Raw genomic sequence first — 20,012 nt, 5'->3', positions numbered from 1 at the left:
TGGAATCTCCTGCTGCAGACTCATTTGTGTCTCTTCTGCTCCAAAGTTCATATGCTGAAGCCCTAACCTTCAGTGTATTTGGAGATAAAGCTTACAAGGAGTTAATGCAAGTTAAATGAGTTCATAAGGGTGGATCCCTGATCCAACAGGATCGGCGCCCTCATGAAAAGAGACACCAGAGAGCTCTCTGTCTGCCATGTGAGGACACAATGAGAAGGCAGCCATTTGCAAGCCAGGAAGAGGGCCTCACCAGGAACTGAATCAACCAGCATCTTAATCTCAGACTTCGTAGCCTCCAAAACCGTCAGAAATAAATGTCTATTGTCAAAGTCATAGGCTGGTATTTTGTTATAGCAGCCTGAGCAGACTAATGCAACCTTCTCATCACCTCTCCTGCCTACCACGCTGTGAGAAAACTCAAGAAGCCAGTGAGAAGAATGGAGGCCCCAGGCTCACAGCCCTGGATGAGCTCCAGCCTTCAACCAGTACAGACCGAGTGGCCATATAAGCGAGTTTTCTTCAACTTGGATCCTCCAGCCCCAGCTGGCACATGTGAAGCAGAAAAGAGGTGCCCCATCAAGACCTGTCCAAATTGCAGATTCTTGAGCAAAACAAAGTATTGTTTTTAGCCGCTGAGTTTTGGAGTTGTCATGCAGCAACAGACACCTGATACATTTGCTTGTAAACTTTTTGCTTTCTCAAGTAGTGCAAATCTGAAAATGTCTTTATTACATTCTTATACTTGGTAACCAATTCTGTGTTGACAACTGTTTCACCTCTAAATTTTGAATGTATTTCTCCACTATCTTCTAGCATCCCATGTTGCTGATGAGAAGTGATGCCCTCTGATTCTTCATCCCTTGAAGGAATTTTTTTTTTTTTTTTGAGGCGGAGTCTCGCTTTGTTGCCCAGGCTGGAGTGCAGTGGCACCATCTCGGCTCACTGCAAGCTCCGCCTCCCAGGTTCACGCCATTCTCCTGCCTCAGCCTCCCGAGTGGCTGGGACTACAGGCACCCGCCACCATGCCCAGCTGATTTTTTTTGTATTTTTAGTAGAGACGGGGTTTCACGCTGTTAGCCAGGATGGTCTTGATCTCCTGACCTTGTGATCCGCCCGCCTCGGCCTCCCAAAGTGCTGGGATTACAGGCATGAGCCCCTGCACCCAGCCCATCCCTTGAAGGAATTCTATATTTTCCTCTTGGAAACTTTTAGGGTCTTCTGCTGATCCTTGCTCTCTTGGTTTTTCATACCAATGTGTCTTGGTTTGGTCCTCTCCTATTCCCCATGGGGGGAGCTCAGTGCCTCCTTTTACCCAGAGATCAAAATCCTTGAACTCTGGGAAATGAAGATTTCTTGGCCGGACACGGTGGCTCACGCCTGTAATCCCAGCACTCTGGGAGGACGAGGCCCGTGGATCACGAGGTCAAGAGATCAAGACCATCCTGGCCAACATGGTGAAACCCCGTCTCTACTAAAAATACAAAAATTAGCTGGGTGTGGTGGCGCATGCCTATAGTCCCTGCTACTCAGGAGGCTGAGGCGGGAGAACTGCTTGAACCTGGGAGACGGTGGTTGCAGTGAGCTGAAATCATGCCACTGCACTCCAGCCTGGTAACAGAGCAAGACTCAAAAAAAAAAAATTTTTGGCACTTTCTTCCTCTCTGGAATTCCCATTAGTTTGGTACTGGACTTGAACTTTTAAGCTTATCTTACTTCCTGAGTTCCTTAATTTTATCTTCCAACTAAACTTTACTTTACTTTTCTCTTTTTGGAGACAGGGTCTCACTCTGTTGCCCAGACTGGAGTGCAGTGGTATGATCGCAGCTCACTGCAGCCTCCACTTCCCTGAGTTCAAGCAATCCTCCCACCTCAGCCTCCCAACTAGCTGGGACCATAGGTACACACTACCACATCCAGCTAATTTTTTTGTATTTTTTGTATACATAGTGCTTTGCCATGTTGCCCAGGCTGGTCTCAAACTCCTGGACACAGGTGATTCTCCCACCTTGACCTTCCAACATGCTGAAATTATAAACTTTCTTTTTCTTTTTTTTTTTTTGAGACAAAGTCTTGCTCTGTCGCCCAGGCTGGAGTGCAATGGCATGATCTCAGCTCACTGCAACCTCCACCTCCCAGGTTCAGGCAATTCTTCTGCTTCAGCCTCCCAAGTAGCTGGGACTATAGGCGTGTGCCACCATGCCCAGCTAATTTTTGTATTTTTAGTAGAGATGGGGTTTCACCATGTTGGCCAGGCTGGTCTCAAACTCCTGACCTCAAGTGATCCACCAGCCTGAGCCTCCCAAAGTGCTGGGATTACAGGCGTGAGCCACCGCGCCCAGCCTAAACTTTACTTTTCTTAAAACATGTTATCAATGTCTTTGGTTCTGTGGGTTCACTGAGCCCAGCTGAATGGCTCCTCCTAAGAGTTGTGGTGACAGAACCTAGGGGTGGTGCTGTCTGAAGGCTCACCTAGGCTGGAATTCCATTTCCATTCATGTGTCTGACATTGGGGTGGCCACACAGCTCAGGGCTGGCTGTGCATCTACCTTTGTGTGTCTTTTCCACATGAGTTTCTGGGTAGATTTCTTAGGCTGACTTCTCCAAAAGTAAGAATCCAAGAGCCTGCAGTAATTTTAATCTATTGTCATTTTATCTCCTGATAGCCTTTTCTTGGGCTGTTTCTTGAAGCATTCTGTGTTTGTTCTAGGAATGTTCTAACGAGGTTCCAGAATGCTCTTCATTTCTCTGTGTTTCTATTTCTTCTCACGTCATCTTTCTAATTTACGTTGGTCTCTATTGTTGATGTTGAAAGTCTTCCCAAATACCCAATATCCTTAGCAGTCTTAAAGAGACTAAGACTGAGGTGTTAGGAAGCTCACAAGGAGTTTGCATTCAAAAGCAGGACTTGTCAAGCGCTGGGCTTTGCTGTAGAAAGACTGTGTAGGAAGCCCACTCTCAGGCCAGCCTAAATCCCACCTTACAGGGGTGTCTTTTTCTGGAATACCCCCACATTATTTATGCTAGGAAACCCTGCTGCTGTATGATTTGTGTGTGTGAGGGGATGGAGGGATGAGGAGTGGGAAGCTGTTGACTCATGCACATACCCGTCTCCATGGTGTCTCTGCTGTCAACCTCCTCTCCCCCAGCTCCAGCCCCTCACCTTTCCACGGCTCTGTATCCAATGGAGGGGGCTCAAGTGAAGGCTTCTTCCCCCCGTTTCACTGTCACCAAGCTTTACCTCTGGACATTTGTGGCACTCACCTGCTGGGAACCCACTCCTTTCTCTGAACAGTTTCAGGGTTTAGCCTCCCTTCCTGAGCCCCTTTTGACAAGTTATCAGGTCCGTGGTAGGGAAAGAAGAACAAGTTCAAGTGCCCGATCTCTTATCTTAATCAGAAGGGGAACCCAGTTCTAATCCAGATGCTGCTATGCTGTCCTCTTTCTGGGTTTCATTTCCTTGTCTGTCAAACCAGAGGGTGGCCTGGCCAACTCACACCTGACCCAGGTTGACACAAAGTCCAGCTCCAGCTTCTCTCCACTCCTACCTGAATTCCCAGCAGCATACAAACAGGACTCAGGAGACCTGGGTTCAATCCTGTCTTTGCCATATTCTGGTTGTGGCCTTGGGCACGTCCCTTTACCTCTTAGTTATCCCTTGCCTGCCTCGGAGGGCTGTTGCAGTCACCAAGTGACTGGACCTGAAGGTAAGCTGCCCATGGGGCTCAATTGTGAGTGTTCCCTCCTCCCACCCAAGGTCAGCCTTGTCAATAATAAACACAGTGACTCTCTGAGCACCTGCCAAGGGCCAGGCCCGCCACATACAGTGTTATTCTCACAATCTACAAGAAAATTACTATTAGCGCCATATTCCCAAGGAAGAAAGTGAGTGCCCAGAAAAAAAACTAAAATTTCTTGGAGGTGAAAAATAGAGACCAGGCTCAGTGGCTCACACCTGTACTTTGAAAGCACTTTGGAAGGCTGAGGCGGAAGGATCACTTGAGCTCAGGAGTTTGAGAACAGCCTGGACAGCATGGGGAGACCCCGTCTCTACAAAAATTAGCTGGGTGTGGTGACATGTGCCTGTGGACCCAGCTACATGGGGAGCTGAGGTGGGAGGACTGCTTGAGCCTGGGAGGTCGAGGTTGCAGTAAGCCAAAATTGCCGCACTGCATTCCAGCCTGGGTGGCAGAGTAAGACCTTATCTGGAAAAAAAAAGAAAAAGAAAAAGAATCACTGAAAAGAAAATTTTTATATGAAAGTTGAAAGATAAAACTGAAGAATAAGGCCGAGCGTGGTGGCTCATGCCTGTAATCCCAGCACTTTGGGAGGCAGAGGTGGGCAGATCACGAGGTTAGGAGTTTGAGACTAGCCTGACCAACATGACCAACATGATGAAACCCCGTCTCTACTAAAAATACAAAAATTAGCCGGGGGTGGTGGCGCAGGCCTATAATCCCAGTTACTCAGGACGCTGAGGCAGGAGAATCCCTTGAACCTGGGAAGCGGAGGTTACAGTGAGCCAAGATCGCACCACTGCACTCCAGCCTGGGAGACAGAGTGAGACTCCGTCTCAAAACAAACACACAAACAAACAAAAACCCCGAAGAATAACAGAAGTATACAACAACAAAAAAGAAATGGAAAACAAGAGAAACGGGATGAAGGGCCTGGAAGGTCAATGCAGGAAAAAACATGTTGATGATCAAGTCCAGACGGCAGCTTAGCAAAACAGCAGCCAGGAGCAAAGGATTAACAATTGGCCAAAAACAGACAAAGGCTGAAAAACTCTTCTAGGCACTTTTATTAATTTTTTTTTTTTTGAGGCAGAGGCTTGCTCGGTCTCCCAGGCTGGAGTACCGTGGCACGATCTTGACTCACAGCAACCTCCAACTCCCAGGTTCAAGCGATTCTCCTGACTCAGCCTCCCTAGTAGCTGGGACTAGAGGCACGCACTACCATGCCTGGCTAATTTTTGTATTTTTAGTAGAGATGAAGTTTCACCATGTTGGCTAGGCTGGCCCCGAACTCCTAACCTCAGGTGATATGCCCGCCTCAGCCTCCCAAAGTGCTGGGATTACAGGTGTGAGCCACTGCTCCCAGCCTCTTCTAGGCACTTCGGAAAAGTGCAGCGATTACTGACCACACGAAGGCCAGAGATGCAGCAGGCATCTATTTACATGCATTAAATACATATATTATCTTCATGCATTTACACATTCATTCAACAAACATTACTGAGCGCCTGCCATGGGCTGGCATGGTCCTGGGCACAGCTCTGCTTGCAGGAAGTCCACTTTCTCCTGGGGAGTCAAAGCACAAACAAAGCCAAGTCAGTATGTAAAGAAGCAGGGGTGATGAGAGATGGGGACCCAGGAGGGGTTCAACGGGCTGTCCTGGACGCATGACAGGGAAGCATAGCTTCTTAAAGGACTCGGCAATGCACCATGAGAAGACACGCACCAGGGAGCAGAGAGAAACGCCAGAACCCTCTCGAAGAAGGAGGGATGTGAGGAGGTCAGGATAGTCACCTGTGCTGAGCCATCATGGAGAGTGAGGGCCTGTAAGGGTGGACACAGTATGGAGGAGGGACAAATCTTCCTCACCGGACAGGTGGGGATCCCTGCGGTGCACTAGGGGAATGCACACAGGGGGCACTATGACCTGGCGGCCCACGGGGCACGGGGACGCACCAGGTAGCCTTGGGCTCTGCAAGTCCCTCCCGGACCCTGGGGAGTGCCATGACTGCTTCCAGCAGCAGTCACTGGCCTGGGCGCGTCCCGCGCTCTAGCCCAGGTGGGTCCCACAACGGTGTGACCAAGGATGTCCTATGACCACCCCTTTACAGGTAAGGAAACTGAGGCAGGAGAGGCGAAGCAACTCGCCCAAGGAATGGGCTGTGCCGGTAGCTTCTCCAAGGCCTGGTGAGCCCTGGCCTGTGCGCGTGATCCCGGGCGGGGTCTCAGTGCGAACAGGGGCTTCGCGATGTGGCCAGCGCGGGCTTATCTCCGTGCCGTGAGGACAAGGCTAGAAGCCTGGGCGGCCGCGGTGGATCCTCGTGGCGAGGCGGGGAGGGCGCCTGGCCCGCTCGAACCAGGGCTGCGCAGGGCAGAGCCCAAGGGAGAGGGCTGCGCGGCCGCCGTAACGTCGGAGACGACGCCCGGCAGGCGCCAGCAAACGCAGAAGACCCGCGAGGGCGAGGCAGGGAGGGCGCGACGCGACAACGACCACGTGCCCCGCCCGCCCAGGCGCGCGGCCTGCCGGGAGACGCAGTCCAAACCTTTCGGGAGCAGGACTAGGGGTCCCAGAGAGCCTCGCGGCGCGCATGCGAGCCCCGGCCCCCTCTCGCGCGGCCTGCCGGGACTTGTAGTCCAACGCCAGCAGGCTTCCGGGCCCGGAGTGGGCGGTGGGACTCGGGGTCCCAGAGAGCCGTGCGCGGGCCGCGACGCCGAGCACCGCCCTCGCCGTCGCCTCCGGGCTTTCTCCGGTCGCTGCCGCCACCACCGTTGCTTCGCGGGCTGGGAGGCCCGGGGTCCCCGGGCGAACAGAGGCTGCGGGTGGGAGCCTTCGCGGGCGCTGCAGAGCGGGCCGGGGGAGGCCGGGATGGAGCCCCGCGGAGGTGGGCGCGCTGCCGGGCGGGGCGCTTGCGGCGATTGGGGAGGGGGCAGAGGGAGGGGCCCGGGGCGGGGCTCGGTGGCGGGGACACCGGGGCGGGGGCACCGGGAGGAAGCTGCCTTGGAAGAGGTGGGGGCGGGGACGGGAGGGGCGGCGAGCCCCCGGGAGCCTGGGCGTTAGGCCCGGGCGTGGCGGGGCCCCGGCGGCCTGGGGGGTCTCCTGGGCCCCCCCCCTCCATGGAGCCCGCCGCCCCGGAGCTCGGTCTCAGATGACTGAACTGGGCACCGAGCGCCCCTGGTGTCCCTCGCAGTGGACTGACGCCGCAGGGGCGAGCTAGCCGGCTCCGCGCCTCTCCGCGGGATCCAGACGCCTCCTGGGGCTGCTGGCGGAGGGTCTGAGGCGGCGCGGCCATGGCTCACCTCCGGGGATTTGCCAACCAGGTGAGAAGGGTGCAGGTCAGGAGGACTAGCGGTCTCTCACCGAGGGGCTCCAGAGTCTCCTGGGGGTTCAGAGGGGAGCGCCACGCCGGAGCGGGCAGTGGGGTGAGGGAAGGAGCGCGCGTCGTGCGAGCAGCGGAGCCGTCCTGAGGTGGGCGCAGGGCGGCCCCGGGGCTCTGCCGTGTTCCTGTGGCGTTTTGCGTGGCAGAAGCTCGCAGGCCTCTAGAAACCGAGTCCCTGGTGGCTCCGCCTGTGCGAGGGCGGTGGAGGTGCGTGAAGAGACACCGGCGCAGGGACAGGGCGCTGCCCCCAGCGCGGGGCGGGAACCTCATATCAGCATCTGAAGGCAGTGGAAGGTCAGGGGCCACACTGCGGCCTCAGCCTGGGCCACGGGTCGTTCTGGCCGTGTTGGGCTGGGCAGGGGCTGTAGGGGAGACCCTGACGGGCGCTGAGGGGCTGAGATTGTGGAGAAGCAGATCTGCGTGGCCGGTGTGCAGGGAAAGCAGAGAACACGTGTGTGCTTTGGCCCAGGGGAGGGTGAAAAGGCTGCTCTGTGCAGGACCGTTTAACCCCTGCTACGGGCGGTTGCCCGAACATGAGACTCATCTTTCTTCTTTAAAGAAGTCGTTTCCACTATGGAGCCACCTGTAAGCGTCTGGTGGGACAGCCTCGGAGGGAACCACTACAGCGAGCCCTTAGCCTGGAATGAGGACCAGCTGCTGGTGCCAAAGGGCTTGCCGGGGAAGGAGGGTGGGGACAGCCAACCTGGGGCCTGGGGACTTGCATTCTCTACCGCTCCCCACTTTTTTGACTCTGGCCGCTGGGTTTTCTTACATCTTAGCTGTTCGGTTTTGCTCTCCTTGATGCCTTGGCTCTACCTAAGGTGTTGGAATCGCCGCTAAAATGTGTGGCCCTCCTTGTTCACTCCTATGTGCTGAATGGAGAGTTGGGCGTGCAGTGGAACAGGAAGGGCGTCTGTTCGCATAGGGGCAGGAACTGGAGTCAGGGCTGCTTTGGAGGAAACCGGACCAGCCTAGAGACCCGGAACACCATGTGCAGCTGTTGGGCCAGGCAACCTGGACCTGCGTGGTCACAGATGGGACTGGGGCTTGCTGACTGATACTGAATTAAGCTAACAGATTTTTGGTTTGCTTTTGGCATTCTGTATCTGGTAACTTACATGACTAAGGTGCTGGGAGAAAAATCTGCCACCAGTTTATTTTATTTTATTTTTATTTTTTTGAGACGGAGTTTCGCTTTTGTTGCCCAGGCTGGAGTGCAATGGTGCAATCTCGGCTCACTGCACCCTCTGTCTCCCAAGTACAAGCGATTCTCCTGTCTCGGCCTCCCAAGTAGCTTGGATTACAGGCATGCGCCACCATGCCCAGCTAATTTTGTATTTTTAGTAGAGACGGAGTTTCACCATGTTGGTCAGGCTGGTCTCAAACTCCTGACCTCAGGTGATCTGCTTGCCCTGGCCTCCCAACATGCTGGGATTACAGGCATGAGCCACTGCGCTCAGCCACCAGTTTATTTTTAAGAACTGCAGAAATAACTCCTTTGGGTCACAGGATGAGAAATTGGAGCTCCAAGGTGCCCCGTAACTGTGTGCTGTTGGTTCTTGGTGCGATCAGACCCAGGGAAGGGAGTGCGGGCATGTTGGAGAAGGGATTCCAAAGGTAGGAAGCTCCTTTTGTCCTTTTAGGGATCCCTTTGTCCCAGCCTGGATGATGACAGACTTGACTTCATATAGTGGCAGAAAACCTGAGGGGCTGTGGTTTTCTCCTGAGATGGTTGCCATGGTGTCCTGTGGACCTGTGGGGCAGCCCCTTTGTGGGAGAGTGGGGCGCATTCCCCCCATAGCCTGTGCTCCTGCCCTAGACTTCTCCCCTCTACCTGGCCAGTTCCTGCCTGGCCCTGGAGGGCCCGAATGGCTGTGGGGTGCCAGAGCACTGTATCACCACTCAGCTATGTGTGCTGGGTCATTCCCCTTGTTTTGTGGGGCAACACTGACAGCAGACACATTGGCAAGTGGAGGCCCCAGACCTGGCAGCCCCAGGGCTAATGTGGAGAACAGGTGTCCACCGCCCGAGTCAGCTGAGTGGCCCGAGTGATCATCCAGGCCACAGCTGCTGCTACATCCAAAAGAGGATTCGCAGCCTCCAGGCCAGGGGCCCACTTACCCTTTCTTCTCCAGGTGGGGGTGGGGATGGCTTGCCTTGGCTTGGCCTGCGATGTCATTGTAGGGCCAGGATCACAGCCAAGAGGGTTCCTGTCACACAGTTTCTGCTTGGGCTGATGAGCCCTGGCTCTGGCTTAGGGGTCCGCTGTGCTCCCCTGCTGTGAAGCAGTAGAGGTCTGAGTGCCCACCCAGGGGTTTCCCTTCCGGGGCTGCTGTGATGGAGCAGATTCAGCTCCAGGCCCTGTGTGGAGAGCAGCATGGCCTCAGGGAGCAGGGAGTAGAGCAGGGCGGGAGGACGCGTCATCCAGAGAGGCCAGAAGAGTGGGAAAGGGATCTCTGGGAGTCGGAGGGCTGGTGGTGCTGGGTAATGCTGCCAGGCCATGGCCCTGCTTTCTCCAGGCCCTCTCTCAGGCCACCTTAGACAGGAGTAGATGGGAGGACACAAGCTCAGGGCACCAACCAGACTTCTGGAATCCCCAGGAGGACTCCCTTGGGGTCTTTCCGGGTGCTTGGGCAGGGTTGGGTTGAGGCTGAGGCCAGGCCTACAGGCTAACGGCTCAGTGGAACAGCCTCCCAGGGCCCTGAGTAAGCGTTGATGGGCTGAGCAAACAGGGAGGATTTGACAAGGTGGCGTTGGGCCTGCTGGAGGAGGAGCAGGCAGAAGAGGGGCTACTTCTGCAGATCACCTGAGGTCAGGAGTTCGAGACTAGCCTGGCCAACATGGTGAACCCCTGTCTCTACAAAAATTCAGAAAAAAAAAAAATTAACGGGGCATGATGGCGGGTGCCTGTAAGTCCAGCTACTCGGGAGGCTGAGGTGGAAGAATCGCTTGAACCTGGGAGGCGGAGGTTGCAGTGAGCCAAGATCACGCCACTGCACTCCAGCCTGGGCAACAGAGTGAGACTCTATCTCAAAAAAAAAGAAAAAGAAGAGGGGCTGCTTCTTAACCTTGTCCTGCACCTGGCATCCAGGACTGGGCTAGGAACGGGTGGTCCTCCACCAGAAATGGAGCAAACAGGGAGGAGGAAACGGAGATGATGCTGTCTATGGCAGGAGGGTGATATTTTAACACCGACTGCTTACCTATGACAGCCAGTGGGCTGATGAGCTTATGCTTTGACATGCACTTGTGGTCCCAGCTACTCAGGAGGCTGAGGAGACCAGCCTGGGCACACAGCGAGACCCCCATCTCAAAAAAGATTGCATGTTCTGGGTTGACTGACTTTCCTTTCAGATAGGGGCTGGTTGTGACCTCATCCGTGCCACCCACCCTCAACCTGGAGACAGCTGAGCACCTGTGACTTGTCAGCTTTGAATTTTTCCTGGCTTCTCTTTAGAACACATGGTCAGCAGCAGTGGTGGGGCTGGGGGCAGACACAGCTCACCTTGACCGGAATGACCCCAGGCAGTACTCAGCTCTCTCTGTCCTGCCGAGTTTCTTGACCTTGGCTTTGGGGACTCCTGGTAGCAGGTGGGCTCAAGGCACCCCCTGCTGTTTCCTCCATGGGTACTGGCTTTAGGACTGGGCTGCTGTCCTGATGGGAGAATGAGAAAGGTCACTTTTGACTCGACCAACTGTCTCAACTGGCTAGACCTTTGGGCTAAGCAAGGGTCTGTGTGTACACTGCAGCTGGCCTGCTCTAGCTGCTGCATGGAGGCCACCTGCACACCCCCAGGCCTTGACAAGCCAGCCTTGCAGGGAAAGGTTGGGTGGCCTCTGGCCCTCCCCTAACTGCCTTTCCTTCCCCAGAGTTCCTGTCACCTCGGGGTCTGGCGCTCAAAAAGGGATGTGCAGCAGCATGTTTCAAGGTGGGGGCCTGTGTGCCGCCCCTTCCACCCTCCTGGTTAGGAACCCTGGGAGGTCAGCTAATTGGCAGTTTCACACGGAAATGTCGCCTCAGGCTGGTGCAATGTCCAGTTGGCTTCAGCCAGCTCCTCCGCTGGGCTTAGGCCTGGGGTGGACCCAGCACACAGGTGTCCAGGGGGTGAGCGTGAGGGCTGTGTGTGGTGTACCCCATCCTTCTTGGCACAGTCTCCCCAGGCCCAGGAACATGGAGGGCACCCCCACCCAAGGACCCGTCCTGTCTTCAGTGTTTTTGTGGCATAATTAGTCATTTTGCCTTTTTTTTTTTTTTGAGACGGAGTCTTGCTCTGTCGCCCAGGCTGGAGTGCAGTGGCATGATCTCTGCCTCCTGGGTTCATGACGTTATCCTGCCTCAGCCTCCCGAGTAGCTGGGACTGCAGGCGCCCACCACCACACCCGGCTAATTTTTTGTGTTTTTTAGTAGAGACAGGGTTTCACCGTGTTAGCCAGGGTGGTCTTGATCTCCTGACCTCGTGATCTGCCCGCCTCGGCCTCCCAAAGTGTTGGGATTACAGGCGTGAGCCACCGCGCCCGGCCCGTTTTGCCTTTTTATGCTCTGCCACACTAAATTGGCATCAAGACCCTTGATGTTGTTAGGGGAGGGGCCGTGCGTGGTGGCTCACGCCTGTAATCCCAGCACTTTGGGAGGCTGAGGTGGGCAGATCACCTGAAGTCAGGAGTTCGAGACCAGCCTGGCCAACATGGTGAAACCTTATCTCTACTAAAAATACAAAAAATTAACTGGGGGTGGTGGTGCATGCCTGTAATTCCAGCTACTTGGGAGGCTGAGGCAGAAGAATCGCTTGAACCCAGGAGGCAGAGGTTGCAGTGAGCCAAGATTGCGCCACTACACTCCAGCCTGGGTAACAGAGCGAGAAGCCATCTCAAAAACGTTTAAAAAAGGGTTGAGCCTTGAGGACACACCTCTGCTGGCTTCCCCTGGACTCTGGGCCTGGGCCAAAGACCAGGCACCTTCCACACCAGTGGCTCAGAAACTTTTAGGCACTGCTTCTTTAAATCTGAGGACTGTGTGAGGCAGCTTTCTGCATCAAGAAAGCATCAAGTTTCTAACTCCGCGCTGGTGTAGCTGTCAGGAGGACTTATGTAGGGGTGAGGGAAGCCCTTTCTAAATACGTGACTTTCAGGAGTGAAGGAGAACTTGGTTAACACATACTGAGGCTTTTTGTTTTTGATGAGGTTTTTTTTTTTAATTTTTTATTTTTTTTGAGACATAGTTTCGCTCTTGTTGCCCAGGCTGGAGTGCGATGGTGCGATCTCGGCTCACCGCAACCTCCGCTTCCCTGATTCAAGTGATTCTTCTGTCTTGGACTCTCAAGTAGCTCGGATCACAGGCATGCGCAACCTCGCCCGGCTAATTTTTTTTGTATTCAGTAGAGATGGGGTTTTACCATGTTAGTCAGGCTGGTTGCGAACTCCTGACTTCAGGTGATCAACCCGCCTTGGCCTCCCAGAGTGCTGGGATTTCAGGTGTGCACCACCAAGCCTGGCCTGATGAGTTTATTTTTTAGTAATTTCAGATTTATAGCAAATTAAGTAAGAGCTCCCAAATCCCCCCTCACCCCCAGGGGCTATTCACCTATTAACATCTGTCACTGGGCTGGCATGTTGTTCGGGTTAGATGAGGCAACCTTCATGCCGTGTCATCACCTAAAGCTCCTGTTTCCAGCAGGGTTCATCGAGTTGGCCTGGCCTCTTTATACTTTCTGGGGACTTTTTCCCTTGCATGGAAAGTTCAGTTTAGGTTTTGTTGTTGTTGTTGTTTGTTTGTTTGTTTGTTTTTTTAATGGAGTTTGATTCTTGTTGCCCAGGTTGGAGTGCAATGGTGCGGTCTTGGCTCACTGCAACCTCCGCCTCCCGGGTTCAAGCAATTCTCCTGCCTCAGCCTCCTGAGTAGCTGGGATTACAGGCATGAGCCGCCACGCCCAGATAATTTTTTTGTATTAGAGATGGGGTTTCACCATGCTGGCCAGGCTGGTCTCGAACTCCTGACCTCAAGTGATCCACCTGCCTCGGCCTCCCAAAGTGCTAGAATTACAGGCGTGAGCCACCGCGCCTGGCCAAGTTTAGTTTTTGAACAAAAAGGGAGAAAGGAAGAAACCAGAGAAGAATTGAGGTGCGCTCCCTCGGACTCCCCCTTCCCTACAGGTCCCTTCCTCCCCAGCAGGGCGGCCTCTGCCTGTCCCCCGCCTCTCGTGACCGGCGCTGTCTGCCCTCTGTCCCCGCCCTGGCCCCACAGCACTCTCGAGTGGACCCTGAGGAGCTCTTCACCAAGCTCGACCGCATTGGCAAGGGCTCGTTTGGGGAGGTCTACAAGGGCATCGATAACCACACGAAGGAGGTGGTGGCCATCAAGATCATCGACCTGGAGGAGGCCGAGGATGAGATCGAGGACATCCAGCAGGAGATCACCGTCCTCAGCCAGTGCGACAGCCCCTACATCACCCGCTACTTTGGCTCCTACCTAAAGGTGCCTGTTGTGGGGAGGCGGGGACCCTGCTGGTGCTGTGCCCGGCTCTCTTCCACGTCAGAGGGACTGAGTGACATGCCAGAGGGTGCAGGGCGGTCTTGACGGTTCAGTGCATGCCCTCCGGGAAATTGCCCTGGGCAGGCAGGGTGTGAGCAGGGTCCACGAGGGTCAGTTGGCTCTAAATGGCCATTGGGACCCACTTGCCTGCCTGTGGTAATGCAGTGAGCGCGCTGCTAGGAGCACTCTGGGGGGGCCCCTGCTGGCAGTGGTGAGTGGGCCTGTGAGGAGCAGGTGGCTGGTGGTGCCAGTGTCTGGGGTGTAGGGAACGCTGTGGCCATCCTGCCCAGGCGGGTGATGGGTGTGTCGGGTCACGTGCTTGCCAGCCATGCCCTCTTCCCAGCCCTGTAGGACTGGATCAGCAGCCTGGTTTTTGATGGGGTCTTGGTGAAGTGGAGTCAGCCACTGCTGTGTGTACTCAACCTGTCCTCTGAGCATCTGTAGCAGTAGTGTGGCAGGAGGGGAAGATGGGCAAGGCCGAGAGAGCCCTTTCCTGTTCAGGGTTCTTGGCAGGGATGGGACCGGTGCGGCCTGGGCCCTGGCTGACTCCGGCCTGTGACTCCCACCCTGGAGCATGCCCTTCCTCTTGCTGCCAAATGCTGATGGGTTTGTCTCCGGTCCCAGAGCACCAAGCTATGGATCATCATGGAGTACCTGGGCGGCGGCTCAGCACTGGACTTGGTGAGGCATAGGCCATGGCAGTGGGGGGTCATGCAGTGTCTGAGTCCCCTGCCCCTCAGACTCATGGGCTCCAGGGGCCACCTCTCGTTTGGTGTCATGGCACGTTAGGTGTTAATTAGGAATCGTCTAAAGCAAAAATGAACTGCCATCTGCACGTCTGCCCAGTTGGTGCTGAAAGGGGTCCTGGCCTGTGGGAGTGGGCGGGGGCAGGCCTGCTGGGAAATGGCTGGGAGCCTATTTTTCTGTTACATGACAGTAAGGTGAGGCTGGTTTATATGCTTTAGAAAGAACCTCCACCACCCCACTCCCATCTGAAACTTAGTTCTGTTTGAGAAGTAAAGGAACACGACGCCCCCAGCTATCTGCAGGGACAGCCCTTCCCTGTCAGAGAGGCAGAGAACTCAGGCATTGGGCCTGGGACAGGAGCTGAGGCCCTGCTGTCCCACCTCCCTCTCCAGCTTAAACCAGGTCCCCTGGAGGAGACGTACATTGCCACGATCCTGCGGGAGATTCTGAAGGGCCTGGATTATCTGCACTCCGAACGCAAGATCCACCGAGACATCAAAGGTCCTGCTGGGGGTGGATGTGGCTCTTGTAACGTCCTGAGCCCACTGACCTTAGAGAGGCCGGGGCCTGTGAGGGGCAAGTGGCTAGTGGTGCCCAGGGTCTGGAGTATAGAGAACCTTGTCGCCACCCTGAAACTGAGCAGTCCTGTCTCGCTCCATTTCCGGAAGATACTACTTGTAACGGTTTCCTTGTACGCTGAGGAAACCAGCTGTGGACTGAGTGTAGGAAAGGGCCACACTTGGCTGGAGTTGTTGGTTCCCTGTGGCGCACGGCACAGCAGCAGGTGTAGAATTGAGTAGCCCTAGCGTGTGGTCTGGCCCTGCTGAGAGCAGACGGGAGGCTGGGCCAGCCCATGGGGAGGGACTTGCCACTGGCAACGAGCCATCTCTGTCATGTAGGGGACGATTCTGGTGGAGCAGGGGGCTTCCTGGCAGGCCCGTGTTGGCCACACCCTTGGTCAGGGTCACCTCTGCGGGAGCCCCCAGTGGGTGAAGTCGCTTGTCGTTGGGATTTGTTGTAAAAGCCAAATGCAGGAAGAGCCCTGGAGCTCGGAGTGGAGCCCCTGGGCTCCTGCTGGCAGTGCGCCTGTGGCCCTAGGTGGCCCTGGGTTTGAGAGTGGCAAGGAGGGCTGAGGTCCTGAGGACAGCCCTGCTGTGCCCTAGGAGGCCAGGTGGATGGTACCCTGGCCCTTCTCAGGGGGCCCGGGGTGGAGCCACGTGGAGCCTGGGATGACGCCTGCCTGTCCTGTGTCAAGCAGCTGCCAACGTGCTACTCTCGGAGCAGGGGGACGTGAAGCTGGCGGACTTTGGGGTAGCAGGGCAGCTCACAGACACGCAGATTAAGAGGAACACATTCGTGGGCACCCCCTTCTGGATGGCGCCTGAGGTCATCAAGCAGTCGGCCTACGACTTCAAGGTGGGTGCGGCGGGCGGGCGGGTGCGGGCACCATGCCTGGCTCGGGTGCTCAGGGCAGCGACAGTCCTTGTGTTCTGTCCAGGCTGACATCTGGTCCCTGGGGATCACAGCCATTGAGCTGGCCAAGGGGGAGCCTCCAAACTCTGACCTCCACCCCATGCGCGTCCTGTTCCTGATTCCCAAGAACAGCCCACCCACACTGGAGGGCCAGCACAGCAAGCCCTTCAAGGAGTTCGTGGAGGCCTGCCTCAACAAAGATCCCCGATTCGTAAGGCCCGCCTCTGGCCCGGTCCCTTCGAGACAGGATGTGGAGGGAGGGCATTCGCTTGGGGTGGGCGGCACAGCCCGGAGGCCCAGGCCCACCAGCCTTGTAGCTGTGAGGACCTGCCCCGGTCCAGGCTGCCTCACGTTTGCTTCCCTTAGGCAGAGCTTGGCTGGGCCCAGTGACTAGTGTTCCCCTGACCCCCTGCAGCGGCCCACGGCCAAGGAGCTCCTGAAGCACAAGTTCATCACACGCTACACCAAGAAGACCTCCTTCCTCACGGAGCTCATCGACCGCTATAAGCGCTGGAAGTCAGAGGGGCATGGCGAGGAGTCCAGCTCTGAGGACTCTGACATGTAGGGACCTGGTTTATCCTCATGGTGACCCTAGGTGCTGTGACGTGGGTGGTCCCCACTCCAGAAGCAGGGGCGTGGGACCTGGAGGTGAGGGTGACCAGATAAGAGTGTTGGGCAGGGACCCCCTCAAGGCTGCAGGACAGGGCCTGCTGAGGCATCAGCTGGACCCCGTGGCCTGGCAGAGCCCCGTCTGGTACCTCGGGTTTCCCTTGGCCGTGAGGTGTGCCCTGAGGCCCTCATGCCTCCTGGCCCTCTCCCCACTGGCCTTGGCAACTCCTCATCCTCTTCAGTGATGGCGAGGCAGAGGACGGGGAGCAGGGCCCCATCTGGACGTTCCCCCCTACCATCCGGCCGAGTCCACACAGCAAGCTTCACAAGGGGACGGCCCTGCACAGTTCACAGAAGGTCTGTTCCTGGCCTGGCCTTTGCCCTCTGTGCACCCCTGGGGCCGTGGGATGGGCTGGATGCGGGACCCAGCTTTGTCCACTCAGTGTCTGGAGCTTGGACAAGGAGCTTGGGAAAGGCAGGGGTGGTCTGAAGCCCACTGTGGCACTAGGCCTGGTGTGGAGACCCCGAGCCCCAGCATGTGCCGGGAAGATGAGGGCCTGTTCGGAGCCAAATTTGTGAGGAGAGGGTGGGAGTCACAGGCCCTCAGAGTCAGGAGAGGGTGGGAGTCGCCCTGAGAGTCAGGCCATCTGGGTGGCTTGATGGTTTTGGGGCCGGCCCTGGACATGTGCCCCGACAGGCTGCTCCCAGCCTCTGTCTCTTCAAGGCTAGAGCCTGGGCAGGGATGGGAGTGCCCTGCCTGTCGCCTGCACTGCCCTGCTCACCCTGGGCCTCCACTCCTTTGCAGCCTGCAGAGCCCATCAAGAGGCAGCCGAGGTCCCAGTGCCTGTCCACGCTGGTCCGGCCCGTCTTCGGAGAGGTGAGGATGGGGCTGGGGCTGGGGCTGGGGCTGGGCCTGGAGTCCCGTCAAGGACAAGGCTGTGACACTGTTGCACGGAGATGTCTCCCTCACAGCACTGTGGGGCGGTTTCAGCTTCTAGCTTTCCTGCAGCTGATTATGGGCTGGGTTTTCTGAGTGGAAGGAGCAGAATCTGCTACAATGCCTCCTTTTGTACTCCCAGACCTGCCAAGGTTCTCTGGGTTCCTAGGGTGACTTTTTTTTCTTCAGATGCAAACACAGATGATCCTTCTATAGAGAAAGCAGAGAAGGTTTAGTCGGGGTCCATCCCCGGGCAGGTGCCACCCTGGTTAGTCACGTGACCCTGCATCAACGTCACCTGCTGATGGGCAGTCAGCACCGTCCTCAGAAATGTGATACAGCCAGGATCTCTGTGCCCAGGGCGTGGCCAGTGGGCTTGGGCCCAGGTGTGCCCTCCAGGAGCCCCACCTGGAGCCTGGGGAGGGAGGATGGAGGATGTGGGTGAGAGGTGGTGACGGCAGGGCCTGCCTGAGGACGGCAAAGGGAGGAGCACGGTCGAGGGACATTGGCCCCAGCCCATGTGCAGGCCCCAGCGGGAAGCAGCCACTCAGGCCCAGGTCCTGGGCAGCCTGCTGATCCAGCCACAGCCCCCCGAGGGTGGGTGACACCCGGTGACAGGAGGCTCAGATGCTGGTGTCCTGATGGAGGTCAGATCTGGGCCTGGTCGCGCAGTGTGCTTTGGGAGTTTCTGGGCTTCGTGTTTTTGGGTCTGATTAGAGCCATTCAGTGGCTTCCGTGACCCTCAGCTGGGAGGAAGCCATCTGGTCCCCTCCTGAGAACCGAGGTCCGAGATTCCCTGGAGTGTAGGGGGAGGGTAGGTGCTGTGGGGAAGGACCACTAGGGTCCCCATTGGCAGGGCAGGGGCAGCAGCTTCCTCGGGCCAACTCACTTCCCGGCTTGCTGAAGGGCTCCCAGGTGTGGGTCCTAGGCGAAGGCCCTGAAGGCCTCCAGCATGACTGTGGCCGAGCAAAGGAGCAGGCTCCCTGAAGGCCTGTCCTGGGGTCCAGGGTCAGGCGTGGTGGTCTTTTCACAGCTCAAAGAGAAGCACAAGCAGAGCGGCGGGAGCGTGGGTGCGCTGGAGGAGCTGGAGAACGCCTTCAGCCTGGCCGAGGAGTCCTGCCCCGGCATCTCAGACAAGCTGATGGTGCACCTGGTGGAGCGAGTGCAGAGGTGAGGGCGGCCGTGCCATAGGGTCGGGGAGAGCACACCCACCAAGAAGCTGGACGTGGGGTGAGGTCCAGTGCTCACTCGTGGGTGTGTCTGCATTTGGCACTACATGGGCTCGCTTCACTCTGGGAAGGGGCAGCATGGCATCCTCTTCCTTGTTTGGACCCAGCTCACAGGGCCATGGAGACTTTGGGGTTGGAGAGAGTGGGCAGGGCCTTTCCAGTCTAAGTGTCTGAGGCAGTGTCTCAGGGTCCTGGCCTCAGTGGCCACATGGCTGTCCTCAGCTGGCCTCTGCCCTCCACCTGGTGGCTCCCGGGAGCTACTCTGACACGCTGGTGGCAAAACGTCAGAGCTGCCCCTGTGCTGACTCGAGTCCTTAGCAAAGAGACAGGGCAGGACAGATGCTGGGCCCTCCACCGCCCAACGGACTTAGGGTCCAACCGCCATGCTGCTGGCAGATGCACCAAGTCCTGGTCCACACACAGGGACCCCTTCCCGGCGCCCCTGGGCAGCAGCTCTGGGGGTGGGGTCTGGGCCAGTCATTGCTGCTCCTGAGACCCTGTGCACTGGGGACACCTTCAGACCCATGTGGTGCGGTGGCTTGTCAGGGCTGCCACCGCAGACTGCACACCCAAGAGGCTGTCAGGAGCCTGGGCACAGAGGTGCACGCACGCAGCAGCGGGCTCTTCTCTCTGCAGGTTTTCACACAACAGAAACCACCTGACATCCACCCGCTGAAGCGCGCTGCTGCTCAGATAGGGGACGGAAGGTCGTTTGTTTTTGTTCTGAGCTCCATAAGAACTGTGCTGACTTGGAAGGTGCCCTGTGCTGTGTCGTGCCTGCAGGGACACGTCGGATCCCATGGGCCTCACATGCCAGGTCACCAGGTCACCGTCTCCTTCCACCCCTGCAGTGTGCCGTTCTGTACGTCAGGGACGCTGTTCTCTATGCCCACTGCCCTTCTCCCTCTCCTGGCCCAGCAGTATTGCTCACGGGGGCTCCAGCAGCCGGCGTGGCCCTCATGAGCTACGCCTGGGTCTTCTGCAGACTCATGCAGCCCTATGGCCGCTCAGACCAAGGCGCAGAGCAACTATCAGGGCAGCTCTGCCTCCTCCTCCCATGAGGTGGGGAGAGGCAACAGGGCAGCCCCCAGAGGAGTGTCCTGGCCACTGTCCTCCCGGGGCCCATGATGGCCATAGATTTGCCTTGTGGTGTTGGATCAGGTACTGTGTCTGCTCATAAGTACTTGTGTCATCCAGAATGTTTTGTTTTTTAAGAAAATTGAATTACTTGTTTCCTGAAATATTCTGAGGTTAATATGTTTTCATAGAACATTGAGAGGCCCCTGCCACTTTCAATAAAGACCTGACTTGGAGACATGCAGGTGTGTGTGGTGGGGCCCGGGCCATGCGGGGCTGCAGCGTCCCTGGTCCCGAGTC

General features: G+C 56.7%; 1 protein-coding gene across 6 annotated transcripts; it reads left to right on the top strand.

Annotated features, from left to right (window-relative positions):
- The first annotated feature begins 5,494 nt into the window (after positions 1-5,494).
- Positions 5,495-19,950, top strand: STK25 (serine/threonine kinase 25). 6 transcript variants are annotated; one of them, XM_063695437.1, is made up of 12 exons: positions 6,597-6,616; positions 6,923-7,052; positions 13,353-13,583; positions 14,265-14,321; positions 14,780-14,888; positions 15,646-15,803; positions 15,886-16,071; positions 16,276-16,421; positions 16,712-16,826; positions 17,275-17,346; positions 18,440-18,576; positions 19,272-19,950. In XM_063695437.1, exons 2-12 carry the CDS (start codon positions 7,023-7,025, stop codon positions 19,309-19,311), a joined length of 1,281 nt encoding a protein of 426 aa, XP_063551507.1. In that variant the 5' UTR covers positions 6,597-6,616; positions 6,923-7,022; the 3' UTR covers positions 19,312-19,950. The 6 variants fall into 6 exon arrangements, with proteins under 6 accessions (XP_018877544.1, XP_030863056.1, XP_030863057.1 ...); XM_019021999.3 differs by lacking the exons at positions 6,597-6,616; positions 6,923-7,052 and adding an exon at positions 5,495-5,845; XM_031007196.3 differs by lacking the exon at positions 6,923-7,052 and having other exon boundaries at positions 6,372-6,616.
- Positions 19,951-20,012: the final 62 nt, after the last annotated feature.

Source organism: Gorilla gorilla, chromosome 11 (genome assembly GCF_029281585.2).
Source record: "Gorilla gorilla gorilla isolate KB3781 chromosome 11, NHGRI_mGorGor1-v2.1_pri, whole genome shotgun sequence".
In the NCBI taxonomy this organism is placed as follows: domain Eukaryota; kingdom Metazoa; phylum Chordata; class Mammalia; order Primates; family Hominidae; genus Gorilla; species Gorilla gorilla.
This window is presented reverse-complemented; position numbering and strand designations above follow the sequence as displayed.